Genomic DNA, 15,339 nt, shown 5'->3' on the forward strand with positions numbered 1-15,339 from the left:
TAGCTGTGCAAATCCTCTTCTGGGGAACCCAAGTCTCAAGGGAAGGTATCTAGGAAAAGTGCCAAAATCTGTTGGCACATCTGTTCCATTTGGAAACAGGGCAAACTTTTGCCCTTAACATGCTCTGAGGGAATAATTGTTTGGGAAACGTCCAGTTTGGAAGCATGGCAAACATTTTATCAGTTTGTCTCTGTTTAGAACCATGCCAAGTGTTCCTGCCCCAAACAAACAGATGCACACATATACCCCAAAGGGAGTTTTTAACAGTCTTTGCATGAACAAGGAGTAGCAGACCAGAGGGCAGAAATCCTTATGCATCCCCTAGTTTTTAAAGGTTAGAAGCTCAATCCAAACCAGAGTTAAGCATTTTTAGGACTCATCTATTTCCATGTAGAAGAGTTGAGCCTTTCCACTGAAATGAAGAAATAAACAGGAATTTGGTGTGCTTCACTGTGGCTGGATATTGCCCTGTTTAGATTTGTTTTCCTAACCATCCTGAAAACTTTACACAGTTTGTAAAGCCAAAGCCATGAATACAAACTGAACAATATAACATAGGAGCCAATTCCTAGGAGAGCCAGTGTGGTGTAGTGGTTAAGAGCGGTGGTCTCGTAATCTGGGGGACCGGGTTCGCGTCTCCGCTCCTCCACATGCAGCTGCTGGGTGACCTTGGGCCAGTCACACATCTTTGAAGTCTCTCAGCCCCACTCACCTCACAGAGTGTTTGTTGTGGGGGAAGAAGGGAAAGGAGAATGTTAGCCGCTTTGAGACTCCTGAAGGGGAGTGAAAGGCGGGATATCAAATCCAAACTCTTCTTCTTCTTCTTCTTCTTCTTCTTCTTCTTCAGGGGCTGCCATTCAAATGGTGTCTGTGCACCACGTCATGTGATCAATTATGTAGTGCAGAGTTTACTTGCCCCCCCCCCAATATTTTATTCAACTTGACACCCATGCAATAAAACATTTAAACACATCCCTTCTTGACTAATCCAGAATAAGGACCAAACTAAAAGCAGTGGCTGCGTATGCACCATACATTTAAAATATGATTCTCTCCCCCAAAGAATCATGGGAAGCTTAGTTTGTTAAGAGTACCTTGAATTGTCGCTCTGTGGTAGACAGACTACAGTTCCCAGGATTCTGTGAGGGATGCTTTAAATGCAAGGTGTGTACACAACTTTGAAAGCAGTTAACATGTGCATGAAGAATCAGGACCTCAGCAGTTAGGGAGAGTTTTTCCATCCTCATTCTATGATCTCAATGAAATGCCCACTCTTCCCCTTTGTTGTTGTTGTTGTTTAGTCGTTTAGTCGTGTCCGACTCTTCGTGACCCCATGGACCAGAGCACGCCAGGCACTTCTGTCTTCCACTGCCTCCCGCAGTTTGATCCGACACATGTTTGTAGCTTCGAAGACACTATCCAACCATCTCGTCCTCTGTGCCCTCCATCTTTCCCAACATCAGGGTCTTTTCCAGGGAGTCTTCTCATGAGGTGGCCAAAGTATTGGAGCCTCAGCTTCAGGATCTGTCCTTCCAGTGAGCACTCAGGGCTGATTTCCTTCAGAATGGATAGGTTTGATCTTCTTGAAGTCCATGGCTGAACTCCAGCACCATAATTCAAAAGCATCAATTCTTCGGCGATCAGCCTTCTTTATGGTCCAGCTCTCACTTCCATACATCACTACTGGGAAAACCATAGCTTTTACTATACGGACTTTTGTTGGCAAGGTGATGTCTCTACTTTTTAAGATGCTGTCTAGGTTTGTCATTGCTTTCCTTCCAAGAAGCAGGCGTCTCTTAATTTCGTGGCTGCTGTCACCATTTGCAGTGATCATGGAGCCCAAGAAAGTAAAATCGCTTGCTGCCTCCATTTCTTCTCCTTCTATTTGCCAGGAGGTGATGGGACCAGTGGCCATGATCTTCGTTTTTTTGATGTTGAGCTTCAGACCATATTTTGCACTCTCCCTCTTCCCCTTTAGCTGCTACTAGTTCCAGGAGGCAAGCCTCCATTGATCCCAATAGCAAATGAGGAGTGGGATTTTTCACCCTGATCATAGCCAAGCAGGAACCTCTCCGTTTGCTGTGATCTTGATCCTGCTGCACACCTCTCCCTTTGCAATGACTGTTTACATTGGGGGGGGGGCATGCGTTCAGTTGCTTTCACACAACCACATTTAATTTGTCCCTGTATTAAAACATTCAAGAGCCTTCACACATGTCTGTGCCTGCTCAGAATGCACGAGAAGTGAAATCACCTTTTTAATAATAATAATAATAAAATTACTTCCATCTCAAAATACCTTTGCATGCAGACAGCTTTTCACAACAGGGAAGATGCTCCAAGTTAAGCATTCCAGATGGGGGGGAGATGTTGACGCAGGATTGGATCCAGTCAAGTGAGCTTCCATGTGCAGTTATGATGTAGCATCATCACCTTCCTGGGGTTTTTAGTCTTGTTTTAAATGTCTCCATTGTCTTTGCATTTTTAACTGCTTGTAATTATTTTATGTGTAGATTGCCATCAGATGGTGGTTTAGAAGGCGGTTAATAGTAATAATAATGCATGCCATTAATTTCTAAATATTGCAATGTACCTTAGAACCTGTCCAGCACCAGTCAGGGACACGTTCACCTGGGGGCTCAGGGATGGTTCTGCCTCTGCTTTAGAGACTGGGCTCCCTTTCTGTAGGGCAGGACACTTGCCAGCCTCCCCTGAGGGTCCCTGGTCGTCTGCAGCTGTTGTGCTGCACTTTTCCTGAGTTCCACCAGTATCTGGGGGGTCCAGATCATTGGAGGAGGAATCTAGCATGGGCAGGACATGAGGCAGAAGACCAAGATTGAAAGAAAGGCTCTCCTTTGCCTTCCTGGTAAGATCAGGGCAGAGGTGAAATTGTATGCTTGTATGTGACAGCCTGTGACCATGAAATTGCTCATATTTCCACAACCCTACAGGAGTGTAATAACACACAGTTTACTGAATGACCAGAAGATACTAATGGCCATGAAGTTTTTAAGTGTAGCCTGCAAATTTATTCAAATCTTCCTTTTATTCCTATTAATTTATTGCAGTATTCATAGCCGGAAATGAGCAATAAATTGTGAGTCAGGTGACACCAGAAGGGTCTGTTGTTCACAGTGCATAATATCATGAAATAAAACATTTTCTAGGATAAGTTGATAGACAGCTGGTAATTTGTGCTTGTACATGAAAAAAAAACAAGAGCAAGTCTTGATTGTTTTGTAAAAATTCAGTCATTCGTTGGCAAGTTTCTACTGAAATGTACAATATCTACGGTGACACAAGATAGCTAAACAATGAAAAACTACTGAACAATATTTTGATAAGCATGTAGTGGAACTAGTTAAAAAGAAAAAGAAAATGAAAAATGTTCAGGTGTAGATTTCCATCTGGGGAAAGGGGGCTTGTGAAAGGGTTTCACATTCATAGGAATGCTTCAAATCAATATTTCTCCTAAATGGCGAACTTTTAAATCAGCAGTAACTAACCTGTGGCCCCGTAATTGCTGTAAAGACTGCCAGCTCCCACCAGTCCCCAGCCAACATGACCAGGGGTCAGTGGTTATGGGAATTGCAGTTCAGCAACATCTGGAAGGTCGTAAGTTTAAGCTTTTAAAAACAAATGTTTGTGGCCTTCTATTGTAATATTGCATCACATTATTATTATTATTATTATTATTATTATTACTACTGCTGCTGCTGCTGCTGCTACTACTACTACTACTATTTGATCCAGCTTGTATTGTCCATCTTCCTGTGGAACTGTAGTACATAGTGCTGCTGTTACATTCATGGGAGTTACAGAATGGTATTTTCCAGGAGGTTCCTGATCAAATTTAGGAGCATACATTTGCATATGTTCCTTACTTCGTTTATCATGATCCCTGGAAACTGAATAGGTGAACTGCCTCCATTGAGAAGGATTACACATGTGAACCAACCCTTAGTTTTCAAGAGAAGCCTGTGTTGTCATATAACTTGGGATGCCGGCTTTATAGGATACATGGATGGAATCCACATAGAAGAAGAAGAAGAAGAGTTTGGATTTGATATCCTGCCTTTCACTCCCTTTAAGGAGTCTCAAAGCAGCTAACATTCTCCTTTCCCTTCCTCCCCCACAACAAACTCTCTGTGAGGTGAGTGGGGCTGAGAGACTTCAGAGAAGTGTGACTGGCCCAAGGTCACCCAGCAGCTGCATGTGGAGGAGCGGAGACGCGAACCCGGTTCCCCAGATTACGAGACTACCGCTCTTAACCACTACACCACACTGGCTCTTTATCCAGATGGTACTGGATAAAATAGGGTGACCTCAATTGCTCACTTTGTGTAATCTGGCTAGGAGGTAGAAGACCCTGGTCATAGCTCCTGGGGTTTGAAAGTTTCCAACTATGGGAGGCGTTTCTTCACTAAGGTCACATAGTTATTTCTGACTCTGCTGAAATTTTTCACTAAGCTCCCCATCAGTTCCCCTTTTTATGAAAGGAGTCCCTGTTTTACCTGCTTCTTTTATTACTATTTTGAAAAAAGGGAAGGTGTTAAGGGGTCCCTTAGCAGATGCAAATCTAGATCAACAAAAGAAGAGCAACAAGTAGGAAGTCACTGGACAGGTGGCTAAAATCAAATCAGTAACTCAATTTGAAAGATCCCAAAATGCATTAGGTGTTATTCCGTATTCCATATTAAAGCTTGGCTGTTACACAAAAAAGAAGCAGTTGGATGTGTTTCCTATCACATGGCTGCTTCCTATAATTTGGTAGATGCCTGACCTCATCAACAGTTCTGTCAAATTGGAAAAGACAAAATAACCAACATTCTGGCTCTCTAGCAGGACTGCAATATATGTTAAGGGGTTCTAAATGTATGTATTTCCATTAATAATACATGTTGATTTGGACTGGCGAATTCAAAGCAGTTCCAAAGGTTGGTTTTAAGTAGCACAAAATCACCCTCCAATTTCAGAAGATTGTTAAATCATTACTGAATCATTAAGCAAGTATATTATCCATGCTGATGCCAAATAAGCATGGAATACTCATAACAATACTTTATTGAACTAAATACACTGTTTAAAATATGCAAAGCCAGCTGAGTTAATTGGGTTAGAGTTTGGTTAACCCAGATAAGAGAGCTCATCACCATTTAAATAATGCTTCATTTGGGATATTTAAACTGCTTCACATACCTAGGAGGGAGGCACAGGCTGTTGGGCACCACTTCCCAAAGGCTCACCAACAGGAAAGACAAATAGACGGGAGCATTGAGCGCTTTCTCTGTGTCTGTACGTGCCAGGAGGTTAGCGCTCCAATCCCCTGGGACACACGGACGCAAACCTCTGCAGATCCGTCCAGCCCAGAACCAGCTCTGAGCTATTTTATTTATTTTATTGCTTTATTTATTAGATTTATCAGTTGTTGTATCTTGCCCAGGGCAACCCAAAGTGACTTACAACCTAACAGATGGACAGTAAACCCCACATAAAAGGTAAAGGTACCCCTGCCCGTACGGGCCAGTCTTGACAGACTCTAGGGTTGTGCGCCCATCTCACTCAAAGAGGCCGAGGGCCAGCGCTGTCCAAAGACACTTCCGGGTCATGTGGCCAGCGTGACATCGCTGCTCTGGTGAGCCAGAGCCGCACACGGAAACGCCGTTTACCTTCCCGCTACTAAGCGGTCCTTATTTATCTACTTGCACCCAAGAGTGCTTTCGAACTGCTAGGTTGGCAGGCGCTGGGACCGAACAGCGGGAGCGCACCCCGCTGCGGGGATTCGAACCACCGACCTTTCGATCGGCAAGCCCTAGGCGCTGAGGCTTTAACCCACAGTGCCACCCGCATCCCAAAAACCCCACATAGATACATTAATAGAGCCAGTGTGGTGTAGTGGTTGAGAGCGGTAGTCTTGTAATCTGGGGAACCGGGTTCACGTCTCCGCTCCTCCACATGCAGCTGCTGGGTGACCTTGGGCCAGTCACACTTCTCTGAAGTCTCTCAGCCCCACTCACCTCACAGAGTGTTTGTTGTGGGGGAGGAAGGGAAAGGAGAATGTGAGCCGCTTTGAGACTCCTTAAAGGGAGTGAAAGGCGGGATATCAAATCCAAACTCTTCTCTTCTTCTTCTAAAGCCAAGAGGAAAGAGGAATACATTAAAGACATCCCCACCCACTTCTAAAAGGCCAAAGACCTGGTTATAGAGGAAAGTTTTTGCCCTGTACCTAATGATGGCACCAGGTGAGCCTCCCTGGGGAGAGCATTCAAGCAGTGTTAGAAAGAAATATAAGCTAGGCGCCAAATGGTTCCTTAAACCAGGGTTAGGCTCGCCAAAACAGAATGACTAGTTACCATTTGGGGGCCATTTTTCACTACGACTTTTTGGTCCCTGGATTGTGCAGATAAAATAAAACCGATGGAATTCTACAGGATCCCGCTCGCTGTTTTGGCTTCCTCCATAGCCGCGCGCAACCCCTCCAGCAAGGAGAGGCTGCACGGGGCTATGGATTGTTTAGCCCTGTGCAGCGTCTCCTGGCAAGGAGAGGTTGCGCTGGGCTAAAGAGGAAGCCAAAACAGCGAGCGGGATCCATCCTGCTTGCTGCCTTGGCTTGTGCCATAGCCCCGCTCAACCCCTCCGGCAGGGAGAGGTTGTGTGCAGCCTGTACGCTGCTCTTTGGGGCTGGGGGGGGGGAATATTTTTTTTCTTGATTTCCCCCCCTAAAAACTGGGTGCGCCCTATGGTCCGGTGCGCCCTATGGTGCGAAAAATACGGTACATCTAGCCCAACAGTGTGTTCCTAACTGTGGCAAGGCATATGCCTCCAGAAAGTTCCACAGACAGACATGAAGGCAATACCCCTCTGTCACTCAGCTACTGGTACTCAGCCGTACAGGTTCCATGGCTTATAACCATGGATAGATCTATCTGCCATGGATTTGTCTTCTATTAAGACTGTGATGAACATCATATCCTGTGGCTGTGAGTTCCATACATGAATTTTGCGTTAGGTGAAGTACCAGGTTTTTTGCTCTATAAGACACACTTTTCCCCTCCTAAAAAGTATGAAAAGTATGGAGCAAATGCAGATGGGAGGCTCTGCTCAGCGCTCCCTTTAAAGAGTGCACAGAGCTGCCCTCCTCCCTCCTCGGGGAAAAGCCCCCAAGGGCCACACACACGCTCCACACGCTCTTTAAAGGGAGCACAACTCTTGAGGGAGCCATCCTCCCTCTGCCCAGGAGAGGCTGCACATGGCTATCCCATAAGCCAGGACAGTGCAGCAATCCTGCTTGCTGTCCTGGCTTCTGCCTTAGCCACATGCGGCCTCTTCCGGGCAGGGGGAGTCTTTATCCCGCTGCCCGGGAGAGGCTGCGCGCAGCTATCCTATAAGCCAGAATAGCAAGAGGTTATCCCAGAAGCCAGATCCCTCTTGCTGTTCTGGCTTCTGGGATTCAGAATATTTTTTTTCTTGTTTTCCTCCTCCAAAAACTAGGTGCATCTTATGGTCTGGTGCGAAAAAATACAGTACTTGGTTTTATCTGTCCTGAATCTAATGGAGTACCCTGATTTCTGTTGTTATGACACTGAGAAAAAATGGTCTCCATTCACTTTTTGCAAATGGCATCATTTAGTAAATTTGTGTTGTGTGTCCTTTTAATCATATTTTCTAAACTAAGAAGCCCCAAGCGCTTTAGGCTTTCCTAGTAGGGAAGGTGCTCCCTCCAGCCTTTTGAACAGTTTCTTTGTACTTTTCTACACTTTTGTCCAGCTCTGTGCTTTTCTTTTTGAGATGGGTGGCTAGAACTGTACACAGTGCTGCTTTGCAGTCTCTTTGGGACCACAAAACATGAGGATAGTCAGGCATCTAGCAGTACATTTTGGTGGGTTGTATTTGGCTTGGGAGATCACAAGTTGTGCTGGCCCATATTTGTCCATTTCTCTAAAATAATTATCCTGTGGTTTTTTTTTCTTATGCCGCAGACTAAAGGATCTTCAAGTGTATCAGCATCAGGAATGCAAAAGAAGGTCAAGAGGACTCTACCCAACCCACCTCCAGAAGATGTTGCAGTAGGGACACAATCTGCCTTCACCACTGTGGGATCAGTTTCACGCCGGAGGATCTGTAGAAGCAATACTATGGCTAGAGCTAAAATCCTCCAGGATATAGACCGAGAACTGGATCTGGTAGAAAGAGAGTCAGCCAAGCTTCGGAAAAAGCAAGCGGAGTTAGATGAGGAAGAGAAAGAAATAGATGCAAAACTTCGGTATCTAGAGATGGGAATCAATCGGCGGAAAGAGGCATTGCTAAAAGAACGAGAAAAGAGGGAGCGTGCCTATCTTCAAGGTGTAGCAGAGGAACGTGACTATATGTCTGACAGTGAGGTTAGCAGCACCAGGCCCACGAGAATAGAATCTCAGCATGGCTTGGAAAGACCAAGGACTGCGCCCCAAACAGAATTTGACCAGTTTATCCCCCCACAAACCCAACCAGAAACGCAGTTTGCAACTCCTACGAGTCCTTATACTCAGTATCAGTACTCTTCACCTGCCCTCCCCACTCAAGCACCAACTCCGTACTCCCAGCCGTCTCATTACCAGCAGCAGCAACCTTTATATCAACAGCAGGTTTCTCCTTACCAGACCCAGTCAGCATTCCAAACTGTGGCAACCATGTCTTTCACGCCACAGGCTCAGCCTCCACCAACCCCACAGCCTTCCTACCTTTCGTCACAGCTAATGGTGATCCCACAGAAAACAAGGCAGGCTTCGTTATATCTGGAGCCTAAGATAACGACGAACTATGACGTGATTCGCAACCAGCCTCTCATGATAGCCCCTGCATCTTCTGACAACACATATGTGGTGTCCCATTTGGGTAGTAAATACAGTACCTTGGACTTAAGGATGGGGCTCGATGAGAGGAGCAGCATGGCCAGTAGTCCCATCTCAAGCATATCTGGCGACTCCTTCTATGCAGATATTGACCACCATGCGCCACGTAATTACGTGCTGATTGATGATATTGGAGACCTCACTAAAGGGACATCAGCTCTGAGCTCTGCTTATGGTCTACATGAGAAGGATCTGACCAAAACCGATCGGCTGCTTCGAACTACTGAGGCGCGGAGAGTGCAAGAAGTCTCCGATTTCCTCGCACCGCTGCAGACTTCTTCTCGGTTGCACAGCTACATGAAAACCGATGAAGATCCCATGGAAGACCCTTATGAACTGAAGCTGCTGAAGCATCAGATCAAGCAGGAGTTCCGAAGGGGAGCTGAAAGCCTGGATCACCTGGCAGGCCTTTCACAGTATTACCATGCAGATACTAGCTACAGACATTTCCCCAAATCTGAGAAATACAGCATAAGCAGGCTTACCTTAGAGAAGCAAGCTGCCAAACAGCTTCCAGCCGCCCTTCTTTACCAGAAGCAGTCAAAACATAAGAAGGCCTTGATTGATCCCAAATTATCTAAATTTTCACCCATTCAGGAAAGCAGGGACCTTGAGCTTGATTATTCAACCTACTTGACTTCGAGCACATCATCTCTTGGCGGCATTACTTCCAGAGCAAGGCTCCTCCAAGATGATATAACGTTTGGCCTTCGGAAAAATATCACAGACCAGCAGAAGTATATGGGGCCAACTCTCACACATTCTCTTGGCACAAGCCTTGGGGCTGCACTGAGTACATCAATGAGATCCACATTACATGATGATTCTGACAAATCTTACAGCAGTGGCAGCAGATCCAGGCCTTCTTCCCGACCGTCATCCGTCTATGGGCTCGATTTATCGCTAAAAAGAGATTCTTCAAGCTCATCTTTAAGACTGAAGGCCCAAGAGGCTGAACCACTAGACGTTTCTTTCAGTCACGCAGCCCCCTCTGGAAGAACTAAGCCCACGAGTCTACCCATAAGTCAGAGCAGGGGCCGAATCCCAATAGTTGCGCAGAATTCAGAAGAAGAGAGTCCCTTAAGTCCTGTGGGTCAGCCAATGGGGATGGCAAGAGCAGCAGCCGGGCCATTGCCCCCTATATCTGCAGACACTAGGGACCAGTTTGGATCAAGCCATTCATTGCCCGAAGTCCAGCAGCATATGAGGGAAGAATCACGAGCTCGAGGCTATGACCGGGATATAGCCTTCATCATGGACGACTTCCAGCACGCCATGTCAGACAGTGAAGGTAAACTAGACTTCAGACTGCTTTATCGCTCCCACAACACAAATCCTCATTTCTATGCATGTGTCTGATTTCATAATCTTTCGGGGACTAATTCTTCTTCTTTTCTTTTTTTGCATTCTTTTTCTGTGTGTGTGTATATATATATGTACGTATGTGTATGTATATAGATAGATATTCTTTTCATTTGGTCGGCTGATTTAACTCTGTGCTCAGATTCTGGATGGGTACATAGATAGACTTGCATGTTCCAGTTGTATTTATTTTTTCTTTTAGTTTGCGTGTGCATTTTTTTGCACTCCACTTTTGTTATATGTATTTTGGCTGGGATTTTCAGAAGCAATAATTCAGGATTGGTTTGTCTTCTTCCATTGTGTTTAGTGGAATAAGCTTCTGCTAAAATCAAGAGAGGCTGAAAATACCACCCAAAATAAATATAGTCTTCATAAAACTGTGACCCATCCTTTTGTTAATGTGAAAAGATCTTCTGTGCAATAAGCTTGCTGCAAATCTTCAGCAATCCAAAAATTTCCAAGAGCCATAGAGCACAGTTTACAAACAAAATCCTTTATGAAAGTAATTCCCTTATATATTTCAAATCATTGTTTTAATCCCCAGTGGAATTATGGGTAGAAGCAATATTGTTATGATGGGGTATTGTATTTTTAGAGACTTCGTTACTGCGCCTTTATAATTGCATCTTCGTAAAGTGTATGCTGTTATGTATGGATTTTTGTAAATTAAAAGTATGATGATATGATATTGTTCAGATGTCAGGGTCAATTAGCTTCCCCAGTAAACTTTTCTCATTAAACTTTCACAGATAACTTCAATGCTATCCATATGTATAAATGACCCTATATAAACTATAACCTGTACCTCAGACATATAAGCATGTTTTTCAAGTGATTCTATTCATGTGTGGTTATTACATATGCTGTTCCAAGTATTGGGATGAGTCTGAGAGGAGGAGGCAGGTAGGATGGGACAGAAAAACCTAAGTAGGGAAACCACTTCTTAAAAGAAAATAATAAAAGTCCGAAGTAAATGTTCAAGTACATGGTGGGTTGGGAAGTCCACAGGCAACTGCACAAGCCTATCTCACACAGATGCACACAAAGGTGTTTTTTCTATTAAAAAAAGAAAACGAAAAAGAAATACTAAATGTTACTTTTTAAAAAGCAAAGAAAAATGTTATGCTGATGTTAAATATTAAACTGTAAGTTGTGTATCAGCATTGTTGGAATTGAGTAAAGTTTATAACATGTTTTAATACTGTTTCAGAAGCCATTTCCAAAAGACGTTTTGAAAGTTAATGAATTTTACACGTTTTCTTTGTATGTGCTCTGTTGAGTTTTTGTGCATATTGTCCAATAAAAATACACTGCATGCCCTGTTGTGTTTGCTAATAGCCGTGATTACTGCGGAAGAAATACTTGCTGAAGTTACTCCCCTCACACTTTCTTGTCTACTTCAGTACCATTGCTTCCTTCCTTCAGTTCACTCTGAAAATAGAATCATAATAGATGTGAATATTTGATATAAAGCTTTTCCCCTCCGAATGACCTGGAATTTGCCCCATCTCACCGAAGTATAAAACAGGAGGTTGGATCCAGAGAAAGTTAGTTGCATTTAAATGCCATTGAGATCAACAGTACCTAAGTTAGCTATGACGTATGCTTTTGCACCGATTTCAAGGGTACCTAAATTTGGTTTACACTACAGCCCAATATTCACTGACCTGGGAGTAAGTCCCATTGTATTCAGTGGATACTTACTTTTGAGTAGAGCTTTTCGGAGCGTGTTTTAATTTGCTCTGGATCCGATACATGTTCTTCAGATTTACATTTTGTTTTGGTTTCTACTTTTTGTGGTTACTTGAAGCTTATGTGCTCTAAAACTTCCATTAAGGGAGTGGAGTGGAGGCTATGCATCATTTTACATGCCCTGCTGGAACCATGCCTATTCATCTTAAGATCCAAAGTTTGTCTAAGGTCTCAGTTTGCTCCACTGAACATTCCACTTTTCTTTTCATTCCTCAGTTCTTCAAGCCTTTTAAATCATTTTTTCTTCATAAAGGGAGTAATAACTGCTAGCAGTCCAGAGAAAACAAAAGGAATGAGATAACAGACTGACTGGAGTAAAAGAGGAATTGAATCTATTTTTGTAACCCCACCCCTCAAAACAAAACAAAAAATACTCTAGCCACTCTCACCAAAATATCCTAGGTTTTCATATTCTGTAGCTCATAAATACATGCTGTCTCTCTATAAGGTTATAAAGAAGCATAACACCTACATGGCATACACATAACATTTTTTTCTGAAATGAAACATGGCCCTTTGGCCAGTCTTCTTGTTTCACAGTTGTCAAATATGCTAGCATGTAGAGCCCACTGGAATTTTAAGTCATCTTTGCTCCAGCAATCCTTTTCATGAAACAACAAACATTTGCATCCACATCATCGACACCATTGCTTGTTTTGTATGAAAACTGCAACTCTGCTTTATATCTATGGCTGGGGTTTATGGGTTAACTCCATAGCAGGAAGTGGAAACTGTATCCGTGCTTTATCAGGAGCAGCACCAGAACTCCAGGAATCATGAAATGGTAATATCAAACTCATTATGTGAAAGCGTTATTAGCAAAAAGTAGCCCATAAATTCTTTCAGTTCAAGTAATGTTATACGGATCATACTGTTCACTATGATCAAGCAAAAAAAAAAAAAAGTTTCTTTATATGCATGAATATACTTTAAATTACTGTGTTGCTATGTCTGGAGACAGCTATATGACATGAACCATAGATTCTGAAAGTTGTTAAGAAAGGAGATGCAATTCCCTAAACGAACCTTTTAAGAATGTGTCATTGCATTTAACCAGTGTGATCTTCTAGTTGAAAAATGTATTTAAGCAGATTAGAATTTATGGGTTCATGCACATTCACAGAAAACAAAGGCATTTGGAAAATACCTAATATGCAACATGCAAAACTGCTGGTTGAGAAGCCTCTGCATTCTTACTGTTGCACCTCCTAAACTTTCAGAGGCCAACTTTTGTAGAGTCAGTTCACATATGAGGAGAGAGTACCAGTGAGTAAGGGTGTTGCATTTCATAGAATCATAGAGTTGGAAGAGACCACAAGGGCCATCGAGTCTAACCCCCTGCCAAGCAGGAAACACCATCAGAGCACTCTGACATATGGTTGTCAAGCCTCTGCTTAAAGACCTCCAAAGAAGGAGACTCCACCACACTCCTTGGCAGCAAATTCCACTGTCGAACAGCTCTTACTGTCAGGAAGTTCTTCCTAATGTTTAGGTGGAATCTTCTTTCTTGTAGTTTGGATCCATTGCTCCGTGTCCGCTTCTCTGGAGCAGCAGAAAACAACCTTTCTCCCTCCTCTATGTGACATCCTTTTATATATTTGAACATGGCTATCATATCACCCCTTAACCTCCTCTTCTCCAGGCTAAACATGCCCAGCTCCCTTAGCCGTTCCTCATAAGGCATCGTTTCCAGGCCTTTGACCATTTTGGTTGCCCTCCTCTGGACACGTTCCAGTTTGTCAGTGTCCTTCTTGAACTGTGGTGCCCAGAACTGGACACAGTACTCCAGGTGAGGTCTGACCAGAGCAGAGCATTTGATTTTATCTTTACAAAAATACAGGAGCAATGAGTATCAGGCAAGCACCCAAGACAGAGATAGTGCCAGTCCTTAAAGCAGCATCAGTTCCACAAAAAAGCAAAGATGAGGTATTGTTTGGTGCCTCCAAGGCTGCTACTTGCCAGCTGCTGCCACAATTCCTCATTTACTCCTGCATTCTAACTTTGAAATCATTTCACCAAAGTCCTCAGATGAGGTATGCTCCATAGCTAGTAAGCAGCAGCTACCAAAAACCATGGGATAAATTGTGCCATCTCTTAGAAGATCTTTGTTTTGCCTTTTTCATATCCTGTAACACCACTATTTCAAAAGTAGTAATGTTAGTACTGTAGTCTAGTGAGTTTGAAAAGTTCAATCCTAGTATTTAGGGCATTATACCCTGGAGTTCATACAAAGGATAATCCCTTATTCAAAAGAGCTTTCATCTACGAATTTGAGGTGTTTATAGCAATTAGTGTAATTGTCACACAGGAGAGATCTCTCTCTATTTTCACACAAGAGTTCACACCATTTATATACTGCTTAATTACAAGTGTATCTAATTGGTATACAATTATTGACAAGTGCAATATAGACCAAATCAGTTCAGAACTAAATATAAAATCTGAAGTGACTTAAAATGGCTGCTGAGATAAGAGCCTACCTGCTACTAACCTGCTTTAAAGAGTCTTGCATCTCTTCTGGCAAATATCCAGACTCAGATTTTTGTGGACGTGAAGATGGAGAGCAATTCAGAACTGGGAAAAGTCTACCAAGAATGATTCTGTGCACACCCTTATTTCTCATACAGCCAAACACTTGATTGACAGAATTAATTTGATTCAGTGTTGGTCACTTGTTCTGTATTTTACATGTTTTATTGTATAGTACCATGATATTTTTAATGAGTTGGTGGTTTATAAACACTTTTATAAACAAATAAATAAATAAAATATATAAGGTGAGACAGTGATGGAACTGAGAGTCCATAAGGAGTGGTGCAAAGGGTTTTATGAAACTACCTGCTAAGAGGAAACACCTCAGAAACATATTCCAATGGAGTATTTCAGGAACCAAACAAGCCCAGATAAATTGTTATGGCATTCTGACATATCTGCAAAGGGTCCGCAGTCAACAAGGCTGGGTCTTCTCTGTCACTTTCTACTAACCTGAGTTTGTCTGCTTCCACTCTTGCCTGCTACTTTTGCTTTAAAATGCATGGCCAATTATTAACTGCTATATGCATGTTGACTGCGCACACCAGACTATTGCTCTTCTCACATCTCTGGCTCAGAACCTATGACGTGTCCTTGGTTTTCAAAGCCTACCACCTGCGCCGGGAAGAAACGGATTGGTTCGACAAGCCCCGGGAGTCTCGTTTGGAGAACGGACATGGTTTTGACAGAAGACTACCAGACAAGCTAGCTCACTCGAGGCCACCAAGTCAGCATCAAGACCAAGTAAGGAGGCTATGTTTTTAAGCATTGATGTTTTTAAGCAGATTCATGAGTCATACCA

General features: G+C 43.2%; 1 protein-coding gene across 2 annotated transcripts in view; it reads left to right on the forward strand.

Moving 5' to 3' along the window:
• Positions 1–15,339, forward strand: part of PCLO (piccolo presynaptic cytomatrix protein) — a gene marked incomplete at its 5' end in the record, with an annotated part of 246,970 nt that overhangs the window by 138,733 nt on the left and 92,898 nt on the right. For both annotated transcript variants that reach the window (XM_083440693.1, XM_083440692.1), the window contains 2 exons: positions 7,980–10,182; positions 15,145–15,281. In XM_083440693.1, the coding sequence (XP_083296819.1) occupies positions 7,980–10,182; positions 15,145–15,281 (2,340 nt within the window). The remainder of the gene's footprint in view (positions 1–7,979; positions 10,183–15,144; positions 15,282–15,339) is intronic.

This window comes from Podarcis tiliguerta, assembly GCF_965153285.1.
Source record: "Podarcis tiliguerta genome assembly, chromosome: 5".
Taxonomy (NCBI): Eukaryota; Metazoa; Chordata; class Lepidosauria; order Squamata; family Lacertidae; genus Podarcis; species Podarcis tiliguerta.